The sequence below is a fragment of the Rosa chinensis genome, chromosome 7 (assembly GCF_002994745.2).
Source record: "Rosa chinensis cultivar Old Blush chromosome 7, RchiOBHm-V2, whole genome shotgun sequence".
Lineage (NCBI taxonomy): Eukaryota > Viridiplantae > Streptophyta > Magnoliopsida > Rosales > Rosaceae > Rosa > Rosa chinensis.
Genome location: NC_037094.1, coordinates 55,454,653 through 55,480,251, shown reverse-complemented (window position 1 = coordinate 55,480,251; position 25,599 = coordinate 55,454,653). Strand labels below are relative to the sequence as shown.

General features: G+C 40.0%; 3 protein-coding genes and 1 long non-coding RNA gene across 7 annotated transcripts; 2 read left to right on the top strand and 2 right to left on the bottom strand.

Moving 5' to 3' along the window:
* Positions 1 to 1,410: 1,410 nt before the first annotated feature.
* Positions 1,411 to 7,219, top strand: LOC112180163 (putative disease resistance protein RGA3). Of its 4 annotated transcripts, XM_040510231.1 has the most exons (10): positions 1,411 to 4,360; positions 4,449 to 4,494; positions 4,570 to 4,624; positions 4,717 to 4,808; positions 5,330 to 5,419; positions 5,549 to 5,819; positions 5,921 to 5,997; positions 6,165 to 6,264; positions 6,506 to 6,596; positions 6,729 to 7,219. In XM_040510231.1, the coding sequence occupies exon 1, from the start codon at positions 1,463 to 1,465 to the stop codon at positions 4,337 to 4,339; it is 2,877 nt and encodes a 958-aa protein (XP_040366165.1). In that variant the 5' UTR covers positions 1,411 to 1,462; the 3' UTR covers positions 4,340 to 4,360; positions 4,449 to 4,494; positions 4,570 to 4,624; positions 4,717 to 4,808; positions 5,330 to 5,419; positions 5,549 to 5,819; positions 5,921 to 5,997; positions 6,165 to 6,264; positions 6,506 to 6,596; positions 6,729 to 7,219. The 4 variants fall into 4 exon arrangements, with proteins under 4 accessions (XP_040366165.1, XP_040366166.1, XP_024174436.2 ...); XM_040510232.1 differs by lacking the exon at positions 4,570 to 4,624 and having other exon boundaries at positions 4,763 to 4,808; XM_024318668.2 differs by lacking the exon at positions 4,570 to 4,624.
* Positions 7,220 to 9,335: 2,116 nt separating this feature from the next.
* On the bottom strand, positions 9,336 to 9,707 carry LOC112178206 (ethylene-responsive transcription factor ERF022). The gene has a single exon (XM_024316393.1). It carries the CDS (start codon positions 9,705 to 9,707, stop codon positions 9,336 to 9,338), a length of 372 nt encoding a protein of 123 aa, XP_024172161.1.
* Positions 9,708 to 13,497: 3,790 nt separating this feature from the next.
* Positions 13,498 to 15,201, bottom strand: LOC121050357. Its single transcript, XR_005802756.1, has 2 exons — positions 14,969 to 15,201; positions 13,498 to 13,782 (listed from the first exon to the last, which is right to left on the bottom strand). It is a non-coding gene; the product is annotated as an uncharacterized LOC121050357 (long non-coding RNA).
* An 8,436-nt stretch (positions 15,202 to 23,637) lies between these two features.
* LOC121050679 lies at positions 23,638 to 24,258 on the top strand. The gene has a single exon (XM_040511520.1). The coding sequence runs from the start codon at positions 23,638 to 23,640 to the stop codon at positions 24,256 to 24,258; it is 621 nt and encodes a 206-aa protein (XP_040367454.1).
* Positions 24,259 to 25,599: the final 1,341 nt, after the last annotated feature.

Genomic DNA, 25,599 nt, shown 5'->3' with positions numbered 1-25,599 from the left:
TACATCGTGGGAGCTGCAACTCTCCTCTTACATCTTACAGTTCTCTCTCCAATTCTATCCCTATCCACAAAATTTAGAAAGTTAAAATTCAAACTTTGAAATAACTACTCCATCTTATTTATTTGAAATCACCATCTAATCAAAGATTAAGAAGAGGAAGAAACATGTTTTGATCAAAACTGGAAAACAAAAAAAGAAAAACATGTATCATATGATCTAAGCAGTAGACATCTCTCTTTCTCTCCAACTCTCTATTGTAATCCTCTCTCTATTCTCCTTTCCCTCTTCCTCATATTCCTTCATGTACCCATCTCCTAATTGGTTGTCACTAGCTCCAGGAGCTTGAGACATCTTCGTTGTTTCATCTCAAGTTTATTATTATATTCTATAAATTATAGATTAGATGATATTTAAAATCTTTGAATTTAAATTTATGCAATTTCAATGTCAATATATCTTTGAAATCAGAAAGCAAAAACAGAGTCAAGACTTACTTTCACTGACTTTTCTCTCATCCCAAAAAGGATTGACCAAGATTCATCAAACCTAGTTGGGCAATCAAGAATTATAAGGTTCTTTAAATTGCTCCAATGGAAATCCAACTTCAACTGCATCAAGTAATGCCAAATTGTTTGAAGAACACAAAATGGGGTTTGAAATTGAGAGTTCAAATTAGTCGATCGTAATTACCAAAAACAAAGAAATCGTTAATCTTAAAAGATTTTTTTTTTTTTTTGGGTGTGCTCCGTGTTGATCATGAAAGCTAACTGGAGTTTGGAGGTGCAAATTTTTTTTTTCTTTTATTATTGGAACATCGCATATATAACAGAGATGTAAATAGATAAAAAATAGGAGTAAATTAGGAAGTTCAGTGGCAAAAAAATAAAGAGATGTCTAAATAGTAAATTGGGAGGTCTGAATAGATCCACCATCAAATTATTGTCCAAAAGAATTTTAACCCAGTTGCCCTTGCCTAGGCGCTACATGTTGGGTATACATGATTCGTTTACCCTCTTGCAATTGGTTTCTGTTGTTCAGTTTCTCTGATCATTCCAAATGATCCATTGAGACCGGAAAATTGAATTCATCTAGTTAGTGAGGTACAGCTGGAGAGTGACAGTTGCTATAATTAAAAGTGGTGCCGCACTAGAATAGCTGCGGGCCTAGGGCCATATATTTTGTTGGGGGCAAAGCTATAGAATTAGCACGACATGCATTCACTTTTACAACATTACTGGGGAATCAATTGAATTCAATATGCATGGTTGCGATGGTAAATACGATTCGTGATAGTAATTAACTGCGTACGCACTGTGGAGCCATAAAGTCATAGAGATGACAAAGTGATGGTGTCCCTATATTAACGAACTGGGTAGAAGAAAGGAGATATATAGCTTTACCCTAGCTTGCTTTCGCTGTTTCCACTAATCGTGCATGAATCAATCTCTAACTCGTTCAAGAAATGGCCGAGGCACTCGTCAACCTCCTTGTTGAACAATTGGGTTCAGTAGTTTTCCACCAGACTAGTGAAGGGGTGAAACTGATTTTGAATGCTAAGAAGGACGTTAACAAGTTCAGAAGCACCCTCAAACTTATCCAGAATGTGCTTGACGATGCTGAGAAGAAGCAAGTGTCGGATCCCGCTGTGAGAGACTGGTTGGATCAGCTCAAAGACGTGTCGTACAAGATGGATGACGTGCTCGACGCTTGGAACACTGAGACTGGGAAACGAGAAGCTGATGAGAAACAAGAAACACAAGGTTCTGATGTGGAGGTACGTTTCTCATTTCGTTCCAATTGCTTCTGTCTTGCCCAATTGAATGAGGTAACTCATCGTTACAAGATTGGTAGTGCAATAAAAGATCTGAATGAAGAGTTAACTCAGATTTACGTTGACAAAAACAAGTTTAGCTTGCAATCCACCATGCCTGCTGCTGTAGTTAATGTTGAACAACCTAATCCACGGCCTATAACTTCATCTTTCGTCGATATATCGACCATATATGGGCGAGAAGTTGAAAAGGAGAGGTTGGTGAGTGAGCTGTTAAGGAAGACGAGGCCCGGCCTTGTCATCCCCGTTGTAGGGATGGGGGGAGTGGGGAAAACAAGTCTTACCCAATTAGTCTATAATGATGCACGAGTTCAAGCCCATTTTGGTATCAAAGCATGGGTTTGTGTCTCAGACCCTTTTGATGTCATAAAGATTGCAAAAGAAATCCTTGAACATGTCAGTGGAATAAAATCTCAAGATAGTTCAAATTTGTTGGAGAAATTATTAGAAAACGTCGAAAAACATATCAAGGACAAGAAGATTCTTCTTGTTCTAGATGATGTGTGGACGGAAGACCAAACAGAGTGGGAGAGTTTAAGGTTACCAGTACTAATGCAAAGCTGTGCTAAAGGCAGTAGAATTCTGGTGACCACTCGAAAGCAGGAGGTTGCTCAAATGATGAGAGCAACCGGTGACATGATCACTTTGGGGAAGTTGAGTGATTTAGATTCTTTGGACCTATTCAATAGTATTGCATTTCTGGATAGGGAACAAGATAAGTCCAACAAGGTGTTTGGAGATATTGCTGAGAAAATTGTTAGAAAATGTGACGGTTTGCCTCTTGTTCTGAAGACTTTAGGTAGTCTCCTATTGCATAAGCTGACAATTAGAGAATGGGAAGAAGTTCTCTATAGTGAGATATGGAAGGTAAAAGTGGTTGAAGAAAAAGTTTTTCGACCATTATTACTGAGTTATTATGATTTGGCTCCGGAGATTAAGAGTTGTCTTCTGTATTGTGCTACTTATCCCAAAGATTTTGAGTTCAACAAAGAAATTCTTATCGAGCAGTGGATGTCACAAGGCTATCTGAATATTGGAAAAAACAGAGAAGAGGCAACACAAGGTAGAGAAGTTTTTACCAAGTTAGTAATGCGATGTTTCTTTCAAGATTTCAGTCAAAATGCACTTACCAAAGAAATTATAGGCTGCAAAATGCATGATACTGTGCATGATTTTGTACAATATCTTACCCAGAATGAGTGTCTTACTATGGAGGCTACGGGTACCGATGGAACAGAGACATCGAGTGCAAATGATAGGATTCGCCATTTGAGCTTAATGTCAGCACCCGAGGGTCCATTTCCATCTTTGATATCAAAATTAGCGAATAGCAAAATTTTGCGTACCCTGGCAACTTTTGGTTCAAGAATTACTGCCATAGACTCAGATTTGGTTGCACACTTGAAATGCCTAAGGACCTTGAATTTGAGTCACAACGGCATCGAGCAATTGCCAGAAGAGATTGGTGATTTGATACATTTGAGATATCTTGATGTGTCTGGTAATGATAATTTGAGGAGATTACCCGCCAACGTGTGTAACTTGTACAATTTGCAATCTTTGAGGCTTGATGACTGCCAGTACCTTGAAGAGTTGCCCGACAATATGGGGAAGTTGATTAACTTGAAGCACCTTCATGTTGATTATAGGCTGAATTACTTACCGAAAGGGATTAGGCGTCTAAGGAATTTGCGAACACTAGACGGGAGCCCATCTGTTTATTGTAGTGAAGATGCCGAAGCATTGACATTAGGAGATCTGAGAATGATGAATCAGCTTCGCCGTCTTAACATCCGTTTTGACAGGTTTGGGGAAAATGCTGCAAGTGAGGTCGAGAAAGCAGAATTGAGTCAAAAAGTACATCTTTCTCATTTAGAACTTGCTTATCAGAATGCCCGACTCGACATCGACGCAGAAGCTGGAGTAATGAATGCCTCGCGACCACATGAAAATTTGGACTCTTTGGTAATTTGGTGGTACTATGGCTCCATCTGGCCCAATTGGATGATGACGTCGTATTTAAGCAGATTGACAGTCTTTCATCTTTGTGAAAGCGGCTCCTCTGTTTTGCCTCCTCTCGGGAAACTACCGTCTCTTAAAGTAGTAAAGCTAATTACCATGTTTCATCTGGAAGAGATCGGAGCTGAATTTTACGGAGTAGAAGAAGAAACATCATCATCATCATCCTTCCCAAGTTTGGAAACACTCTTTCTTGGCGGATTGTGGAGTTTAGAAAAGTGGGAATTAGGTGGAAAGGCAGGAGATTCTTCTAATTCCCAAATGAAATCAATTTCAATAATGCCACGCCTTTCTTCCTTGCATATTGTGGATTGTCCTAAACTAAAACGACTGCCAGACTTCCTCCTGCAAAATGCACCACTGCAGAATCTTCTCATCGAAAATTGTGAGAGCCTTGCTGCCAGCCTTCCTGACGAGTTCATCTCTCGCATCCCAAACGTCAAAATTAGTGGAACCATTTCCAAAGGAAGAAAAATAGATACTGAATAGTGACAGCATTCAGATATTCTGGTATGTAATTAATTGCGACCATGTTTAGTTTTTTAATTGCGACCTACAGAGCAAACTTTGTTTATCCGTGAGTACTGATATATTGCAGGTTTGAACAGCCTCCAATAGATTGCCCAAGACATGATGACACTCAGGTACTAGAGTTTCAGACTTCTGTTAGTATAAAATTCATTTTTTTGTAGAATCAAATCTTACAAAAACTTATGTAGGTAATATATCATTTTGACTGATTGATGTGCTTTTCATGATTCTGCCTAAATATAGGTAATATATCAGTTTGTCTCTACTAAACGTCTGTTATTTAGTATAGGCTTCATTTTCTTTTAGAATAAAATCTTACCAAGATTTATGTACAGGCTAAGGTGAAGCATTACTGACTCAGAACGAAATTAAATTTTGAAGTGGTCCACTTGGAGCTGATTGATGAGGTTCTACAAATGGAGCAAAGGTAACAGAGAAACTAAGGTTTGAGCTAATATTATGAAATAATGTTAACGTTGCACCTTCTTACTGCAATCCTATGACTACATATGCTGGTTAATTTCTGATTTCTTCAACTGTCCATGCATAAATTTAACTATAATGAGAAATGCATTCTGTCCTGATCAACATATTCTATGTAAGAGGATTCTCAAGCAGTGATACACCATTTCGGAAATTGTCTTGCACCATCGCATCCATTTGACTATTCATGTGCTTTTTACAATTCTGCCACAAGTAAAAGTAATGAGAGTTTAAAACTGATAAATGCTCCTTTTATAATGCACAGTTGTACCATGCATATTAAGATATGAAGGTTTCCATATGTGAACAATTTAATGAACTCTCATATTTGTAACTTGATGTACCTAATTTGGGAGAAAACTCGTGTCTTATTGTATCTTTGAATTTATAGCGCAACCTAATTTGAAAGATGCTGATTACTAATTACTTAACTAGAAAAATTGAATTTCATCTTGATCAATACAGGACTTGTCTGAAGCAGTGACGCACTGGCCAGGAGAACTGTCTAGTATCCTTTCATCCATTTGATCAGTGGATGAAGCTTACCTAAACAAGGTAATATCTCAATTGTAGGTTTGAATTTCCACTTGCCAGCTAGTTTTCATATTCAAATTGATGTCACTAGATTAATTCAGTATATGATTTCCATGGATCTTATCCTATTGGGGCTGAAACTTTTCACAGCATGGATGATGGAAGAGAGGGGAAGAGTGGATGTGACCCAAACTGAGCTGATTCAAATTCAACCAAAGGACAAATGATGTGGGGGATGCTCAATGAGGGTTGCGGCTCAAAACAGCTTGGACATGGTGAAATCCTGATTGCTCAATGAGCTGCGTTCTGGAATCTATTAATCGACTGACCAATGTAGGTGGTATTAGAGATTTACCTGGGTGTTCAACCCTGCCTCAAGTTTTCAGTTGCTGGATATATCCCAAGACATGGTGAACCTCCGGTATGATCAAACTTTAGTTATATCACTTATATGCATCTTTCCAAACAAGAATTTCGAACTTGTGTTATGTAGTATAAAATCTTACCAAGATTTATGTACAGGCTAAACTGAGCATAACTGATTCTGAATAGTTGTCCAGTTGGGAGCTGATTAATGAGGTTTTACAAATGGAGCAAAGGTAACAGAGAAACAAAGGTTTGAGCAAATATTATGAAATAATGTTAACGTTGCACCTTCTTACTGCAATCCTAAGACTACATATGCTGGTTTCTGATTTCTTCAATTGTCCATACATAACTGTAACTTGAGAAATGAATCCTGTCCTGATCAACATACTCTATGCAGGAGAATTGTCAAGCAGTGATACACCATTTCTGAAATTGTCTTGGATCGTCGCATCCATTTGACTATTGATTTGCTTTTCACAATTCTGCCAGAAATATAGGTAATGAGAGTTTAAAACTGATAAGCTCTCCTTTTATAATGCACAGTTGTACTATTAAGATATGAAGGTTTCCATGTGTGAACAATTTAATGAACTCTCATATTTGCAACTTGATCATGAACCTAACTTGGGAGAAAACTCGTGTCTATTGTATCTTTGAATTTATAGTGCAACTTAATTTGAAAGATGCTGATCGCTTAACAATGAATTTCATCTTGATCAACACATGCATTTTATGTAGGACTTGTCTGAAGCAGTGATGCACTAGCAAAGGAGAACTGTCTTGTACTCTTTGATCCATTTGATCAGCGGATGAGGCTTACCTAAACTAGGTAATATCGCATTTGAACATTTGAATTTCCACTTGCAAGCTCGTTTTCATATTCAAATTAATGTCACTAGATTAATTCAGTATATGATTTCCATTGATTTTTTTATCCTATTGGGACTGAAACTTTTTGCAGCATGGAAGAGAGGGGAAGAGTGGATGTGACCCAAACTGAGCTTATTCAAATTCAACCAGAGGACAAACGTAGGGGATGTTCAATGAGGGTTGCGGCTCAAATTCAGGAGAGGATCACAACTGAGAGGAAGAACAGCATGACACGGGCTTCATCAGCAAAGGAACAGTAAGCTGAAGTCACAAAGGCTGCAAGGTTTCGGTTTCTTCTTTCACAAGAAGAGGGGACTTGTTCTAGTAGTACTAGGATTGTGAAGAACCTACAGATTATTTAGAGAGAGATGCTTCCCTAAGAGATTTTACTTTGAGAGGAATGCTTGTGAGGTTTTTCTTGGGTGTAATTGGGGCTCTCTATTGAGAGGGGTTGAGAGGAGTGAGATTACCTAGAGTGGTTTATGATTGTAACCTTTTTTATTAGTCGAATCATCATTATCATGGTCGCCCGAGGATGTAGGCAATTTGGCCGAACCTCGTTAAATTATTGTGTTATTGTCATGTGTTGTTTTTGCTTGCATCCAACTTGACCAATGTGAATAAGTTGAACTGAGGGCACCGAAGGACCAATTTAAAGAATGTGCCCAATATGCCTGTTTCTTAAGGACATTGAAATTTTTCAGTTGGCAAAGAAATTGAAACCTAATGAACTCTGGGGTAAGAATTAAAGATTTAATCCCCCTATACGTGTTCTCATTGCTGGTAATGTAAGGACCTGACAAGCTAACTTGGTAAGGTCTACTATATTAACAGACTTAACATTGCTAATCTTTCCCTTTGCTTTATATATATCGATACTACGTTCCGATTGCATTTGTTGCATGTTTATCTGACTACATGTTGATCTATTCTAGCTTAAGGGGTTTGGCATGGGAATACTTTTTCTCCAAAGGTTGTGTAAGTTAGTTGGAAAGAAATGTTTCCTTTAAAAGGGGTGTGTACACGGCTATTTTGGGATATGCAGTCGGCAATGAGAAGGAGATTGTGAATCATATTGCAGATGAGATATGGCTTAGCGTGGATGTCTTGGATTTTTTCTTTTTGTTTCCTACCAAACCTGGACGGTGCGAGGGAGAGAATATATACAAATACTAGGGGGACATATATAAACCATATCCCATTGAAAATGTAGGAGACTAGGAGAAGGCGAGACAAACATGCAACCCACCATATTCTCCAATGCAAAATATGAAACCATATATGCCAATAGAGAAAGAGGTGGGCTGACATTGCCGATCAAAATATACAATAGTGATGACTGAAAATAGTGATGACTGAAAATTGATATGAAGATAAGTCACGGCTGCTAAAATTCATGTATATATCATATAAGCTTGGAGCTAAGCAACAATGGCGAAAAGATAAAACCCTAACCTGAGGAAGACGAAGCTCACAGAGAGAAAAGAGAGAAGCAAATGATATTTGATACGAGTAACTTTCTACAAAATGATCTCAACTCCACAATGAAAACCGATGCTAGCTATTTATACAGGCAAGTAAACAGAATTAACAAACTAAGTAATCTGGATTCTTCTAATCAGCTAACAAGATCATGACATGTGGATGACATGGAGCGGTCAGGATTGAATTCTCATGCAACTCACCAAATTTGGTCAAAGAGACGCTGAGTCATGCTTCTGATGTGACAGAGATGGTTGTGATGCGGTTAAGCTCACCAAGACCACGTGCAACAGTGTTGCTCGAGCTGTTAAGCACAGAATCTGTGAGATGATGTGATAAAACCATCCTCACGCTTGCTTTCACCTTTGCTCTCATCATTAACCTTCATCTTAACAACGGCCACCAAGGGAAACTTGTCATCTAAAATTTAAAATCGGCTAATAAATCAGTCACTAGGTTCCCTCTTAAAAGATATGTGAAAAATAATAAAAATTTGATATGGACAACTACTCCTCTCCACCAATGGGCACTAAATGAGGATATGTAACAAATAAAATTGAAATCGAAGAAGCGAGGAGTTGAATTCTTGTCATATGTTTCCACCTTTGAAACCAAGCAAGTTCAATTCTCATAATCACATCCTTCACCTCTACGTCAATAAAACTAATAATATCTAGTAAGGGAAAACCAAAAAACGTCTAAAACGTCTGCTCTAAGATCTTTATAAACTCCATAATAATGTACCTTAAGAGCGTCATTCTTGCTTCCAAACACCATCTGTGTCTAGTTTTCACCAACTCGATCATGATGAGAAGCTGCAAATTAACCTCTCCTAAATTCTTGGATTGGATCAAATTGCGCTTACGAATTGGAAATCCTAGAAACTACCATCAATTGATTGAGGACTACACAACTATAACATAGATATATAATATTATTTTGTCTATGTTCTGAATGAATCTGTTGAATATATTGTAGCTAGTTAATTGGCTAGTTACTACATCGTCATTTATACATGTAAAGTAATAAACTAGGAGTCCCAAATGGACTGATGCTGCAAACCATCATCATCATGATCATCATAAAAAGTTAGAAACCCATAGACGATGGCATGTCCTCCCCAAAAAACAAAGCCTCATCACGATGAGACATGTACATGTACTGCATCCACATCATAGGCGAGTCCAATGGCGACTCATTAATCGCCTGAATTTGACTAGGAGACAGTCCCACCGTCTCTGAAACCGCGCCACCACTGGAGCCACCAGCCACCTCCGTCAAAAAATGACCCCATTGGCAGTCTCCTAAACCTCACTGCCGCCTCTTGAGCCGCCAACTGCACGTCCGAGGGACTCGAACTCGCCGGCCTCGGAAGACTATCAACCATTTCAGGAAAGTTAAGCGACACCCCTGGTCCTCTGAGGTGCAACGCCGCATCGTAGGCCGCGGCCGCCATTTCGGGGGCCTCGTAGCTTCCTAGCCATATCCGGGTTTTCTTTCCCGGTTCCCGGATTTCGGACACCCATTTACCCCATTTTCGCTTGCGTACGCCTCTGTACTTGGGCGCAGGCTCGTGTACTTCTTCCATATCTGCCCGGAGGGTTTGATTAATTTCTTGGGTCATGTACGGGGTTTGATTCTGAGGAAGAAGAGAGGAGATTCAGTGTGTGGGAACGAAAGGGCTTCAGTAAGAATTTGTGAAGCGTCTTGAGTGGTTATATATGTATGTTTTTGTATGTATCGGTGATTATTATAGCATTATTATTAGAGGAGGTGGAGTGCGCTTCCACGTAGTTACGTTTAAGTCGGAAGATGCTGGCAATTTTGACATGTGCATGAATTGTTCCTAGATTTTGAAAGAAGCAATCACATCATGCCACGTGGTTTTTAAGTACATATTTACGCACACACGAATCTATTACTGTGCTGCCTTAGGAGAAGCTAGGGATAACGATAATCATTTAGCTATCGCATAATATAAACCAGTCCAATATGAATATAGGATCATTCACCCTCCATTCGCTGTCCTTATGGTCATTTTTAGCTATTGAATACATATTACATGATACTGAATTATTCATCTACCAATAATTAATTTAGAAAATTCGTATATAATGCTTTTATCTATGTACTACCATTATATTCACAGTACTTAGCAGAATAACTCCTTGTTAATTAATTACTTTATCTGTCAAAATATACACACTTCTCTTTCTTTCTCTTTATCACTTTATGTGTAATTTTGATCGCAACTATTATATATTTATAAAATTTTATTTAATAATTATTTTTGTAAACAAAATCAAATTTAATCATTAAGTTGCATATACAAGAAGCAATGTTCTAAAAAACGGCCTAGGCGGCCGCCTAGGCGCTACGCGGCAAGGAACCGCTCCGATTTTGGCCTAGGCGTTTCCCTTAGGCGCTGGGCTACTAGGCGGGCTAGGCGGTGGTGCTAGGCGGGGACTAGGCGGGCTAGGCGGTTCTAGGCGGAGCCTAGGCGGTCATAAACCCTAATTTATTCTATATTTTGACTATTTTTATATTTATAATTAATTTTTAGACTTTAAATATTGTCATTTATATTATTATATGTCATTAAAATAATTTAAAAATTAAAAAAAAAAACCGCCTAGTCCCCGCCTAGGCCCCTAGGCACTAGTCCCTGGGTCACCGCCCGACTAGCGTCTAGCATTTTTTAGAACCTTTGACAAGAAGATATGTTTTATCAAATAAAATTGAAATGAGACTAGAATAGTACTCAAAAGGGTAAGGGAACTCATGATTTGGATTCAAGATGGGAAGACTAACATCTATCCAAATTGTATAGGTTTTTTTTTTTTTTTAAGATGAATCCAAATTGTATAGGTACACACACGTGTATGCTGTAAGCATGACTAATATCTTATTATTACGAATCAAAAATGAAATAATTATTATATACGTCTACGACAATGTGACCGAAGCTAATTAATTTGGTCTGATGAGGTCAACCGGTCAAACCGACTTCACTATTTTTAGTCAAAATAGTTTCCAAAAGTGAAACAGCTGTATCAAGCTCGCTAGCTTGTTCAGGAAAAACATTGAAATTGAAATGCAGGCAGTCGATTTCTGGATAATTTGATCCATCACCTGCAAATATTGCACCACCGTCCTTCACCGTACTACGTCCTCCACAATCGTACGGTTTGCATGTTGCTGATAATGAATACTCTCCGACTCACTGACAGAGTTTTTGTTTATCTTTTGTGTTGACATATACTACTACACAAGTACCTAGAGATACAAAGAAGCACGTCTACAATCGCTGTTGTTTGGCTCCAAAACCAGTTGGTGTGCAAACAGTCTCTTTTGAGCGTGTGATTGCGCAGGCGTGCCAGCACCGCGGGGTGCAGTCGTTGGGGTAGTCCCTTGACCTGACTTCTTCTTCAAGCGCTGTGGACGAGGAGAGCACCAACCTCGTCACAGGGTTCTTTCTTGCCTTTCGGGAAAGGACTTTTGCCTTACGGATAAGGACTTTGGTTGTGATCTCTTTGCGTTCACCGTATCGATACTCAAAGTTGTAGGTTGAGCAGAGCAATCACTGGGAAGTTCTGAGAAAGCACGGGTTTGCTAAAGCGTGACTTTAGCTTCGCTGGGTTGCGAGGGCGTTACCCTTACTTCGCTGGTTGTATCGGTGGCAGTAGTACTGGCAGTCGGCTCGCGAGGAGACTAGGACTGGCGGGCGGTCACCGGGTTTCAACAAGGTTGAAGGTTTGCTCCGGGGAGGCTTTGTAATCGCTGGGATTGATTGATTCGAGAGAGGAGGTTTTCTGTATCGTCTTTAGCCTCTATATATAGGCTACTGCAGATTCTCCTTCCAAATAGGAATGAAATACTATATTTTAGGCCACAGTTATTGGCCTTGAATCAAATCAAAACTCTTAATAGTTTTGATATTATCGTAAGCAATAATAAATTGACTCTGTCGTAGCAATCTTTTAGGCAAGGTTAATTACCTTCTGGAGTTCTGGACGTAATCATCTCGGATGCGAACTGTAGGATATGCATTAATTATATATATATCGTCGCGAGCACTCGTCGCGGGGACTCCTTAATTGTCCATCTGCCATGCAACCACCCATGCAATATATATATATAGCCCACGTACTCATGCATGCAGCTTGCATAATTAACCTGTATACAAATCTTCTGTTGATTGCCATCAAGCATGGTTATGCCTTAATTGCAATATATATGTATGTGTAGCCTTGATTCTTGTGCCATGCATGCATCACGTCCTCCTCTTTCCTTGATTATCTTTTGCCAAATATGTCCATTAGAATCCTAGCCAAATACAACCACGATGCCATCTTTAATGCAAAGATCTTTCCATCTTCGTAGCCACTATTAATTATCAAATCTCTTGATAATTACTAGTAAATCCATGAATATCACGATTCGCCTCAGGATTGCTTGATCTCTAAGTAGGCCTTATTTAACCTCCAAACGATATATTCCGAACTTGTCGAAAATAAATAGCTTGGGCCACCGATATTGGCCTAGATTTCGTCGAGTCCCCCATGTCGGGAAAAATATTTATTTTGGGCTCAAACAGCTGTCTCATTGAATTAGCTCATTATGCATGCGGTACACACTACTGCAATCAATGATCTAACGACTCTTACATATAAAGTTTTAAGACTTCAAAATATTGAATTTTCGCTAGAAACACAATCACATAATGTATCGATACATTATATATTAAGTAGACTAGTTTAAAGTACAGGTAAACTATCTCGATTCAGATATAAACTAATTTCAGATCAAGTCAAGCTGGTTTACTAATTAATACATAGATCAATCTACCTCTGTTATTTGATGAATCTATGCATTAATGTATCATAGAACTTTTCATCACATTATTACAAAATAATGAAGAACATTAGAATATTAATTGCCTAATGAGACCGTTCCTTTATTTATTATAATTAGCGAGCACCGAATTTCATATTTAGATGGCAATGGTCATAATCTCACCAAACTGACAGATTTTAGTTCATTGTTACTTCATTTTGCAAGCAAAACCTAAAGTCATCACGTCTAATTAGACAATAATTTAAGTATAATTTTACCTAATTACAATACATCGGAATGCCATTTTGCGTAAACCTTAACAGTTGGTCTTTAGTATCCTTATCGATTTGAATGAATATCTAAATAAAAGTTCTACATCATCACTTGGACGATTGCATGATTGCATGACTGCAGGGTATAAGAGCCTCATATTCTCCAACACATTAACAATATTTATTGGTACTTAGAAATTAGAATAGCAAACTATAGTTGATGCCCGCGGATTGCTGCGGCTATATCATTTATGCATTGTAAGACAGCAATTACAAACATTAGATGTATTATATAATGGAAGATAGTATCGTGTTACAGATTCCAAAATCTGGTATCTTGACCAGATGTGTATTTACGAATTTCAAAATAAGAGATGCTAACCAACTACTTTAGCAAAATATGATTAGACTCGAGCAAAAATTTTATATGTTTGCAGTTAGAACCAACTACTTTACATTAACTCCTCAGAAGTGTCCTCGGTTGATTCTGTCATGTCAGTTGCCTAATTGGCGGCAGGAAACAGCTTGTTTGGCATCTCATTTGAGGAGCTGTCGCTGGATGTCAGAAATAATGACATCAATATGGGACGGGAGTAAAGGATAAAATGCATGTGTAAATAGCTTAATATTGAAATGACAGGTTCACATATCAGCATGAATGTAGTTTAAGGTTCTATGAGCTTTGTTGAGATTAAGAATTTGATATAAGGTATTACCAAAAACAAACAGAATGACAACTATAAACAGACATGAATTGAATTGAAAGTAGTGGAATCTGGATGAATGTTTGAAGTTCTTGAAGTTTATCTAAGTTTGTTTGTATTGCATCATCTAGTGATATTACTCTTAATAGTTGTGAGGAAGAATGCATACAGGCATGTTGGCTCAGGGCTTAGTTCTTTTACAAATCATTTACATGAGACATAATGATCAGTGATCAATATGAAAACATAATCGATGCAGACCTAATTAAAGTCACAAAAAAGGAGATAGAAGTTCAAATCAGATGATACGCAAGACAGAAAATCTTCAAGGAGCAAGCAAGGTAGAGACTTTGACATCGATATTCACTAACACAAATGATTCAAATCCAACATCTTCAGCAGTGCACCAAAAAAAAAAAAATCAAAATCAAAACCAAAGAGAGCTACAAATGCAAAGTTACCAATAATGTATGCCAAAGTCCGTGCAGGCATGAGTAATAAAACTGAGTTAAGAAACAGAAGCAAGCAAAGCAAATAGGAAAAAGTTGCTGCTGAGCACGGAAAGAAGGCATCTAAATCTAAACAGAAAGTCAACACGCAAAGTAGAGATGGTTGTATATTAAACAGGTAGCTTACTATGGATGTGTAAAATCTCACGCTTGCAACAACCCTACGCAGTACCTCAGGTGATCTGAAGGAGTTAGCAGACCAGAGTTCGTCCTCATATTCCTCCTTTACTAAGGTTACTTAAAGGTCAGCGCGTATACGAAGAATAGCTAGATAGCCAAGGCTTATTCTACAATCATATGCATATTCGTTTCTAAGCTGCACTGATACTTATATAATTGGTTGCTATATATATCCTAATATATCGAAAACAGCTAGCTAATATGCAATCTATATGGATTGAAATACATATTCTGTACAAAAAATGCTCTAGTTAGTTATTTTACTTGATCATATTGTCAGTAACTGGAAGAGCCAAGTGCTCAAGAAACAAAGCTCTAGTGCTCAAGAAAACTCATGACCATATGTACCTTTAGCAGCTAGCAATTGAAGAGCCTGGGCTTTGAATTGCGAAAACTGAGAGACCTGAATCCCAAATGAAAAGGGGCAGACAGTTGTTGCAGTTGCTGGAAGTGTAGTAGCCCCTCCAGCTGCAAAATTGCACCCATTTCGGAAACTTGGCATGCCAACTGAATCCAAATGGGAGTAACTGTTGGAAGAAAATCAAATACACTCAACAAAAACTTTTAGACACTTCAGTTACAAAAAGGCTGTGTTAACTAACTTGTCCTTATCCTCTGTTGTGGATGTGATAACGTCCTATTGTGTTGATAAGTCTAAGCTAGCTGGCATAATTATCTTTTAGTTGTTGATAGATATATGTTTGTAATCTTAGAGTTCTAATTGTACTACGTTTGGTATACAGCAGCCTGGTTGTATTATAAATACAATTATTCAATACAAAGAATTGACGCAGTTCCAGTAATTCTTCATGGTATTAGAGCCTGCCAACTTCTAAACGAGGTTCTTCTTTTTTTTTCCCCTACTTTCACCACCATGACTTCTGAAAACTCCTCCCTCCCTGGTCCTAATGTTGCTCACTTCCTCAAACTCCCCGAAACCAACTACTTACTCTGGCTCCGCCAAATGCGTCCTTTCCTAAATGGCCATAACCTCTTCAAATACGTTGACGGTTCCTGCATTGCTCCATCTCCCACTCTTCCTGCCGTTGGAAATGCTCCCCCTCAACCCAACCCTGCTTATAGCAAGTGGTTTCAAGAGGATCAACTTGTGGTCAGTTATCTCACGACCACTCTATCTGAACCAATTCTCTCTGTGACAGTTGGTCATGACACCTCCAAAGCTATATGGGACTGCTTGCAACAACACTCTGCTCAACAAAATGTAGCTAATGCTGCTAATCTTCGCTTCCAACTCCTTGACATGCACAAAGGTTCCAAAACCGTATCTGAATATCTCCAGCACGCCAAGTCTCTTTCTGACTCTATGGCTGCCATAAATGAGCCCGTCTCCAACAATGATCTCGTCACTGCTATCTTGCATGGTCTAGGTCCTGACTATGCTATGTTAGTCACTGCTATCCTCAATTTTCCACCACTACCGGCCTTTACAGAGCTTCGCTCTCGCCTTCTTTCATTTGAGTCTCAAACAACCCGTTCTTTCCATGACAACTCCACCTCTACGGCTTTGTTAGCAACTCAGTCCTCCTCTGCTCCACCTCGTGCTTCTCAGCTCTCTTTTCATCCCTCTACTCGTGGTTCTTTTCGTGGGTCACCTCGTAACCGTGGAGGTCGTCCTGGTCGTGGTAATTGGCATAACCGAGGTCGTTGGAACAATTCTGCCTCTCATCCCAATCTTTGGTCTGCTCCTCCTCATACTGGCACCTGGCCTCCTATCCGTGCTCCTCTTACCCGTAACAACAATTGGAATTCTGGGCCTGGTGTCTTAGGTGCTCCACCCTCCCCATGGTGTCCCACATGCTCCACCAATCAACATGCTGCTGCCAATTGTTCTCATCACTATGCTGGTCCTGATTCTCTTGCACCACCTTTTGCTGGCACTCATATCGTGCAATATCATGACCCAGCTTGGTATCCTGACACTGGTGCCACCCATCATATGACTGGAACTTCTTCTGCTCTTCAAAACCCAACACCTTATAATGGTAACACCTCTGTTATAGTTGGTAACGGTGACTCTCTTAACATAGCCCAAACTGGTACTATTCCTCTGTCTCTCGGTTCTCATTCCTTTCTCTTACGTCATGCTCTCCATATGCCCTTTCTTACCAAAAATCTCTTATCTGTGGCAAAATTTACTCGAGATAATTTTGTTGGTTTCGTTTTTCTTCCTGATAGTTATATATTTACTCATTTTCAAACTTTTCTTGCTATGGTAAAAAATATTTTTAACACTTCTCTTAACTATTTTCAGAGTGATGGTGGTACTGAATATGTTAACCATAATTTCTCGAATTTATGTCGTTCGTTAGGTATTCAACATCGTCTATCTTGTCCACATACACCTCAACAAAATGGTCTTGCTGAACGCAAGCATCGCCACATTGCCGACATGACACGTACTCTCCTTTCTTCCTCTCATGCTCCTCTTAATTTATGGGTTGAGGCTGCTCTTACCTCTGTTTATCTCATAAATTTACTTCCCACACCTCTCTTAAAGTGGTCATCTCCTTTCTCTGTTTTATTTCAACGTCCGCCTAATTTTTCTCATTTACGTACCTTTGGTTGTGCCTGTTTTCCTCATCTTGGGGCTTATGTTACTAACAAATTAATGTCCCGTTTTGTAGAATGTGTGTTTTTGGGTTACAGCTTGCAACATAAAGGTTACAGGTGTCTGGATCCAAGTTCTGGCAAAGTTTATATTTCCCGTCATGTGATCTTTAATGAGACTCATTTTCCATTTGCTCATTCTCAGTCAACCATTCCTACTCTACCCACTGTGGAATTGGAATTATTCCCTATTAATCCTTCCCCTCCTCCCCATGTGGCACCTGTCCCGCTTTCTCCTCCAGCCTCTCCACCTCCACCTCCTACACCTGAAGCACCTACTGCACCTTCCCCTACCTTCCCACCACCCCCTATCGACCCTCCTGGTCATCAGATGGTTACTCGCCTCAAGGGTGGAATAAGTCGTCCTCTTATTTGCACAGATGGGACTGTGCAATATCCACTCTCTCACGCTCTTACTGCAGCTCTTTCTTCCTTCCCTTCAGAACCTACTTGTTATTCCCAAGCTATCCGTCATCCTGAGTGGCGACAAGCTATGGTGGAAGAATTTAATGCTCTCCTTAAGAATCATACATGGTCTCTTGTGCCTCCATCTTCCTCTCAAAACACAGTTGGGTGTAAGTGGGTGTTTCAGATCAAACACAAGTCTGATGGCAGCATTGAACATTACAAAGCAAGACTCGTTGCCAAGGGTTTTCATCAACAACCAGGTGTTGACTACGATGAAACCTTTAGCCCAGTAGTGAAGCCTGCTACAATTCGTACCGTGTTGAGTCTTGCCGTCTCCAAGGGCTGGTCTATGCGTCAATTGGATGTTAAGAACGCATTTTTACATGGTTTCCTTCAAGAAGAGGTATTTATGTCTCAACCTCCTGGCTTTGTTGATCCTCTTCGTCCTCACTATGTCTGTAAGCTGCACAAGGCTTTATATGGGCTCAAACAAGCTCCCCGTGCTTGGTTTCATCGCTTTAGCTCATTTCTTATACGGTTTGGATTCACTCAAAGCAAGACTGATTCTTCCTTATTTATTTATCGGTGCCCTACTCATACCATCTTATTGCTTCTGTATGTTGACGACATAGTTGTCACTGGTAGTAGCCCTTCTCATCTTGGCTCTTTTATTCAAGCTTTGGGGCGTGAATTTGACATCAAAGACTTGGGTGCCCTAAGTAATTTTCTGGGTTTAGAAGTTCGTTCTTCCTCTCATGGGTTACATATCTCGCAGACAAAATATGCCATTGATCTTCTTCGTCGCAGCAACATGATTGAATGCCAGCCTTGCTCCACACCTCTTGCTACCAAAGCTGTGTTATCTGCTATTGGAGGTGAGCTTCTATCTAATCCTTCTGAGTACTGTTGTTTGGTTGGCTGTCTTCAGTATCTTGCTCTCACTCGACCTGATCTCACCTATGCTGTTAATCAAGTTGCTCAATTTATGAGTGCTCCACGACAACCTCACATGGTCGCTGTTAAGTGGATTCTTCGATACTTGAAAGGTACTTTGGAATATGGCACTCTACTTCGGCCTTTTATCCGTACTCCTACAATTCATGCTTTCTCCGATGCCGATTGGGCTGGCTGTCCAGACTCACGGTGCTCTACCACAGGATATCTTCTTTACTTGGGTCCCAATCTTGTTTCTTGGTGTTCTAAAAAGCAGCCAACTATGTCTCGCTCTAGCACTGAATCCGAGTATCGTTCTCTTGCTCACGCTTGTGCTGAAACTACATGGCTTTCTTATCTTTTTTATGAACTGTGACAACCGCTAGTCTTTTCCACTGTTCTCCATTGCGACAACCTCAGTGCAACTTATATGGCTGCTAATCCTGTCCTCCATGCCCGCACTCGTCACATAGAGCTTGATTACCATTTTGTTCGCGAACGTGTTGCATTGGGCAGTCATCGTGTTCTTTTTGTACCCTCTGTTGATCAACCCGCTGATCTGCTCACTAAGGCTTTACACAAACCACGACATCAGCTTCTCTTGTCCAAACTTGTCTGCCAAAGGCCGCCCAGTTTGCAGGGGGTGTTAACTAACTTGTCCTTATCCTCTGTTGTGGATGTGATAACGTCCTATTGTGTTGATAAGTCTAAGCTAGCTGGCATAATTATCTTTTAGTTGTTGATAGATGTTTGTAATCTTAGAGTTCTAATTGTACTACGTTTGGTATACAGCAGCCTGGTTGTATTATAAATACAATTATTCAATACAAAGAATTGACGCAGTTCCAGTAATTCTTCAGGCTGCCTCAAATTACCAATCAAACAACTTGCAAAATAAATCCATAGCAAGAGCTGACCTAATTACGATTATGCCTCAATTAAAGTTTTCCTAAATTACAGAGAACATATTAAGTTTTCATAAAATTGCTCCTCTGCACATAATACACACATGCAGAGCTGAAAACAGATCTAGTAAGTCAATAACATCAAGCAGATAAAAAAACAGAGACCTTTATAGAAGATAAATCATTGCTTGCAAATATACTGTAAGGGAACGCATAGAACATGGCATGATAAAGTGTCTAGAGCTGTATTTATTGTGTATGAAATAAGCGGAATTGTGGAAATCAAGAAAAAAATTGTGGAAAATTGAGCAAATTGGAGTTTCCGACAAATGGACAAAATAGTCGACGCTGGTCAACCGTAGTAAATACCATCAAAGGAGCGGGATCCAATTACCTCTGATACTATGTGTCAAAGTACATTGAGAAGAGGAGAAAAAAAAAAGGGAAAAATGCACAGATAGTGTCTGGACACTCCGAGGACTGTCAAAATGATACCTGAACTTTCAAATGTATCAAAGTGATACTTGGACTTCTAATTTGTTGTCAACGTAGTACCTACGGGGACTTTCCGTCACGGGTCCGTCAGTTCGAGTCACGTGTGACGCTCGTGACCCCCAAAAATAGGGCTAAATGGACTTTTTACTCACATTAGTCCCAAAACTCGATGAAAACTTCGATTCCCTCCAAACCAAGTACACTTGCACACAGAAGTCGACCTAAATCATACCCGAACTCCCACTCCTCCCAAACCCAAAAGTCGACAAAAGTGAATCAACCAGGCTGGAAAGGATTCGTTTCCATTGGATTCCCGACAAAAAGTGATCGATGGCGAAGATGTGGAGGTTTTTCAGAGAATCTGGACCGAGACGCAAAGATAGTAAGTCTCACTTTCATCCCCTTCCTTGACAGAACAATGTCGGACCTGGTAAAAAACGTGTTTTACAGAGAATCTGAGTCCAGATTAGGGTTTTGATTAAGATGAAATGGTTTTTTAGGGTTTCGGGATTTGGGGGTGAATTTTTAAACTTCAAATTGGGAGTGGTCCATGTACTCTATTCCCTCTATTTGTCATTTTGCATTGGAATCTTGAAGTTTGAATTTCCAGAACAGTTTTTTAATCTTCTAATTACATGAACTGTGAAATTATAGGCATTTATAGATGAGCTATTTCTGGGTTTTCTGCCAATATGCAAGGGTTAGGCTTTAAGTATGCATTTGTTTCGATTAGAAGTGGATTTTTTAGCTTTCTGCTTTTTTATTTGGTTTTCAGTTCCAGAGGATTTATACACCATGGTGGTTATCTTGACAAGATGCTTGATGGTAGGAAGAAGTACAAAGTAGCTAGGTTCAACAAGGATGGTGGGAGAATTTGGCTAGATGGTCTAGACCCAAATAAGATTGCATGGACAGAGTTTAGGAACATAGCATGGGATCTAGGATACAGGGAGAAGCCTATATCATACTACTTCAAGATGCCTAGGACACTCTGCGATGAGGGTTGGATGCCGATAAGGAATGATGCTGATGCACTCGAAATGGCTTATTCCGCTGAAGACAAGGCAGATTAGTGTCTTCATAACTGGTGGTGGTAGGAGGAGAAAAAAGGAGGCTGAAGAGGATGATTTAAGACTTGTTGATCCAGATTGGGAGAATCCTCTTAATAGGATGACAGCAGCAGAGAAAGCAAAGGCAGAACAAGATGCCAACATTTTTGGAAGTAAACTAAATAGGCTAATTGTGGGGGGTTCTGGTTCTAGTAGAGTTAATGTGGTTGGTGAAAGAAGCAGGTCGATGGAAGGGGTAGATGGTATCATCAATTTAGACTCAGATAGTGATGTGGATGGCAGGGTGGAGGAGCAGCAGGCAAGTCAAAGTACCTTTAATGGTCTTAGTGACTTGGTGCCCGATTTGTTTACTAGTCAAGGAGATGGAAGTCACATGGGGTAAGGGCAGAATTGTAACAATGGGCAAGAAGGAGGGTCTGAAGGGGTATTCAGGGGTATTTAGTGGATTTTACAGCACATTCATTAGTAGCCCTAGGGAGAAACATGTAGTGAAGAGGCCGTGAGAGGGTAAGAAACTGAAGTTTTCTAAAGGGCCACCTGAAGAAACAGATCTAGCAAAGGAGTCAAGTGTGGAAGCTGCTCAAGCATCTCAATTTGAACCAACTAAGGTTGAAGCTACAGAAGTGGTCCAAGATCAGGCAGAGCAAAGGCCAATTGAAGTTGAAGCTCACCCAACTGAACAAGCAGCCGAAGCTCACCTAACTGAACAAGCGGCTGAAGCAAGGCCTGCAGTTGAAGAACCAGTTGAAGTAAGGCCTGAACCAGTTCAAGAAGCAGCTGAACCAAGGCCTGAACCAGTTCAACAAGCAGTTGAACCAAGAAGAGAAGTAGGTGGTAAACAGGGGAGCAAGAATAGGAGGTTTAGTGAGGTTGAGAAGGCCAAGAAGGTTGCTGAACCAACTGCATCCAAAAAGAAGGGCAAGAAGGTTGCTGAACCAGCTGCATCCGAAAAGAAAGGCAAGAAGGTTGCTGGAGGAGCTGCATCCAAAAAGAAGGGGAGACAAATAAAGGAGGCAAGGTATAAGACCAGAAGCAAAGGGGAGAAGGTCTATGAGTTTGAAGAGGACAGTGACTCAAGTTCAGGAGGTTCTGATTTTTACATTGACTCAGACTACGATCCTGTTGATTCTGAAGATAATGTCCAGTTTGAACAAAATGTGTCCAATCCGAGAGTTGTGGAAGAGTTTGAAGAAATGGGCTTCGGAGGGGAATGCAGTGATGACGGTGGAGGGACAGATGAGCTTGAGAGTTTGAATAGTTCTGGAAGTGAAGAAGATGAAGAAGGTAATCCACTTGCCTTCCCCACTTGGAGAGGAATTAAGTTGAAGTCTTGGAATAGAAGGGTAGATTTGAAGAACCCAAAGTTTGTGGTTGGCCATGTTTTTGCAAACTCTGAGGTACTTAAGGAAGCAGTTAGAGAGTGTGAGCTGGTGACCAGAAGAGGATTTTGGTTTCAAAAGAATAGCAGACACAAGATTGAGGTTAAATGTCAGTTGGCCTGCCCATTTTGGTTTTATGCTAGCAATATTGCAGAACTTGGTCCAAGCACTCTTGTCATCAAGACATTGAAACCTGAGCATAAGTGTGCAAGCCTTACAGAGAGTCATCATCTAACATACCACAGAATAGCAAAGGAAGTACAAGAAGACTTGTTGGTGGATGAGGAGTGGTCCAGGAAGGGGATGCAGAACCATATCCAAAAGAATTTCAATGTTGATGTAAGCATGCAAAAAATTGCAAGAGGGAGAGCAAAGGCCAAAGGATGAATGATGGGCATTACATACAGTAGTACAATATGTTGACAAGTTACAAGAAGGAGTTGCTAAGGAGCAACCCAGGGTCTACAGTTCAGATAAAGACAGAGATGGTAGGTGAGGTGAGGAGGTTTCATAGGCTCTATATCTGCCTGGCAGCTTGCAAGAAAAGGTGGATTGAGGGTTGTAGACCTTTGATTGGATTAGATGGCTGCCATATTAAAGGTCAGCACCCTGGTCAACTACTTAGTGTTGTTGGTGTTGATGGGAACAATGGTATGTTCCCCATTGCTTGGGCAATTACTGAAGTTGAAAATAGAGACACTTGGAGATGGTTTTTGGAGTACTTGGCTTGGGATCTGAAGATGGAAAGGCCTTCATCTTACACATTTACCACAGACAAGCAAAAAGGTTTGGGGATGGCCATAGCTGAATTATTTCCTGGGGCGGAACATAGACACTGTGTCCGGCACCTATACAAAAACTTTAAGGCCAAGCATCCGAGTGAAGGGCTGAAGCAACTAGTGTGGGATGCAGCTAGATCAAGCACCAGGGTTTGGTTCAATAAGCACATGGATGAGATGAAGGGATTGGATGATGTGGCATGGACTTGGTTTCAGGACAAGTCTCCAGAACAATGGAGTAGGGCTTATTTTAGGGATGATTCAAGGTGTGACCTTTTGTTGAACAATCTTTGTGAGTCATTCAATGCAGTAATCCTGCCAGCTAGGGACAAGCCTATTATAACAATGTTGGAGAAGATAAGGATGGATATGATGGTAAGGATGGCAAACAGAAGAGTGGCAGCTCAAAGATAGACTGATATGGTTGGTCCAAGGATTAGGAAGATATTAGAGAAGGTGGCAGAAAGGAGCAGCTGTTATAGAGTTTATCACTCTGGTGAATTTGAGTTCCAAATAACTGGAGGGGGAGAAAAGAGCAGCAAGCATGCAGTGGACCTAAGGCTTCACATTTGCACATGTAGGAGGTGGCAGATAAGTGGAATACCTTGTGTCCATGCCATTTGTGCCATCAGAAGCAAAAAGGCAGACCTTGCTCTTTTTTGTGATGATTACTTGATGCCAAGTACTTATATGGAATCCTATAATCCCATTATTCATCCTATTGCTAGTGAGGATGATTGGGACCAAGTGGACTACCCTATAGCACCTCCCCCATATAAGAAGCAAGCCGGCAGACCAAAAATGAAGAGAACCAAGCAGTCTGATGAGAAGAAGCAGCCTCCACCAGCCCCAATTGATAAATCAAAGATGCCAAGAACCTACACAACGACATGCCAAGTCTGCTTCAAACAAGGCCATAACAGGTTGGGTTGCCCAATCACAAAGGCCAAAAAAGTAACTGCTGCACAACAAGGAGTAAGTCACTACAGTACTTGGTTTGTTTTTGGTCTTAAGTGTGCAAAGAGAGTTTCAAAAAGTTAACATTAACTTTTTTTTTTCATTTCAGGGGGAAGGGAGTTCTATTGCACCCCAGCAAACTAAAAAGAGACAAAGGCAGCAGGTTGGTTGATTTTTCCATTGTAATATGCAAGCCTATGTTTGTTACATGATATTTGTTTTTGATTTGATTTGATCTGTGCATTTTTGGTTTTTGGTAAAAGTTAAGGGATGGTTAATGGTTTGAGTTTGTGATATGTATGAGTTGGTTTGTTTGGTGGCTTGTTCTAGTTATGTTGTTTATGGTTTCATAAGTGTCTTAATTGGTTATGGTTATGGTTATGGTTATGTATTGTTGGATATGTAGGCGCCAAAAGTTCAAGGTTCAAATGGCAATGGCACCTTGAAGGAACAAATCATCAAGTCTAGGAAGGCTTGGAAGAAGATGAAGACCATGGAGGGAAACCAAGCTGCCAATACAAGGGCTTCTAGTTCACAAACCATCCATGAACCTCCAACTCAAACCAGCCAAAACCCTGCAGCAAGAAAGGCGCAGCAGAAAACCCAACTTGAATCGGAATATGCAGCACTTTGAGGCAAGTTGTGACGATGCCCCCAAGTTTTTGTTACATGTTTGTAGGCCTATGATGTATTGAACATTGGCATTGTTTTGGAATGATTGTAGGCCTTATGAGAAAGGGTTGTTAAATTGCTCTCTTTTCTGGAAATTTTGGATTGTTTGTTGAACAAAGTATGTTGGTTTATGGAGCAATGTCTATTATGGTTATTGGCCCTTCTTGTTTTAATTTTCTTTTTTAATTGGATGGAGTTATAAACCCAGATTTGCAGGACTTCATATGGTACTATTTTGGTTGGTTGAGCATATGTGAAACATGTGATGGTCAACTAGGTCAGCATATTTTGGAGGGAAGCAATGTAGATTAGTCAGAACTGGAGGGAATAAATCAAGGGAAAAATGATCAACAAAGTGTTTTCACGGGAAAAACATGTTGGTCTGGTCTTATAAAGTATTGGAGGGCACATAAGTCATTTAGCCCTCTTTATGGGGGTCACAAGCGTCACACGTGACTCGAACTAACAGACCCGTGACGGAAAGTCCCCATAGGTACTACGTTGACAACAAATTAGAAGTCCAGGTATCACTTTGATACATTTGAAAGTTCAGGTATCATTTTGACAGTCCTCGGAGTGTCCAGACACTGTCTGTGCATTTTTCAGAGATAGAAAGAAATGAAGTTTGATTAATTAAGATAATTAATCAAGTGGTTAATTACTTAATTGATCAAGGGTAGTAGCACAATGTTAATTAAGCATGATTATTGGCAAGCACGTGCAGCCCCTATCTTCTTTTTTTTTTTTTTTTTC

What these genes read in the sequence shown, in the direction of transcription:
- LOC112180163 (XM_040510232.1), top strand. Translation starts at nt 1,463, where the DNA reads ATGGCCGAGGCACTCGTCAACCTCCTTGTTGAACAATTGGGTTCAGTA.
- LOC112178206 (XM_024316393.1), bottom strand. Translation starts at nt 9,707, where the DNA reads ATGGAAGAAGTACACGAGCCTGCGCCCAAGTACAGAGGCGTACGCAAG.
- LOC121050679 (XM_040511520.1), top strand. Translation starts at nt 23,638, where the DNA reads ATGGTTGGTCCAAGGATTAGGAAGATATTAGAGAAGGTGGCAGAAAGG.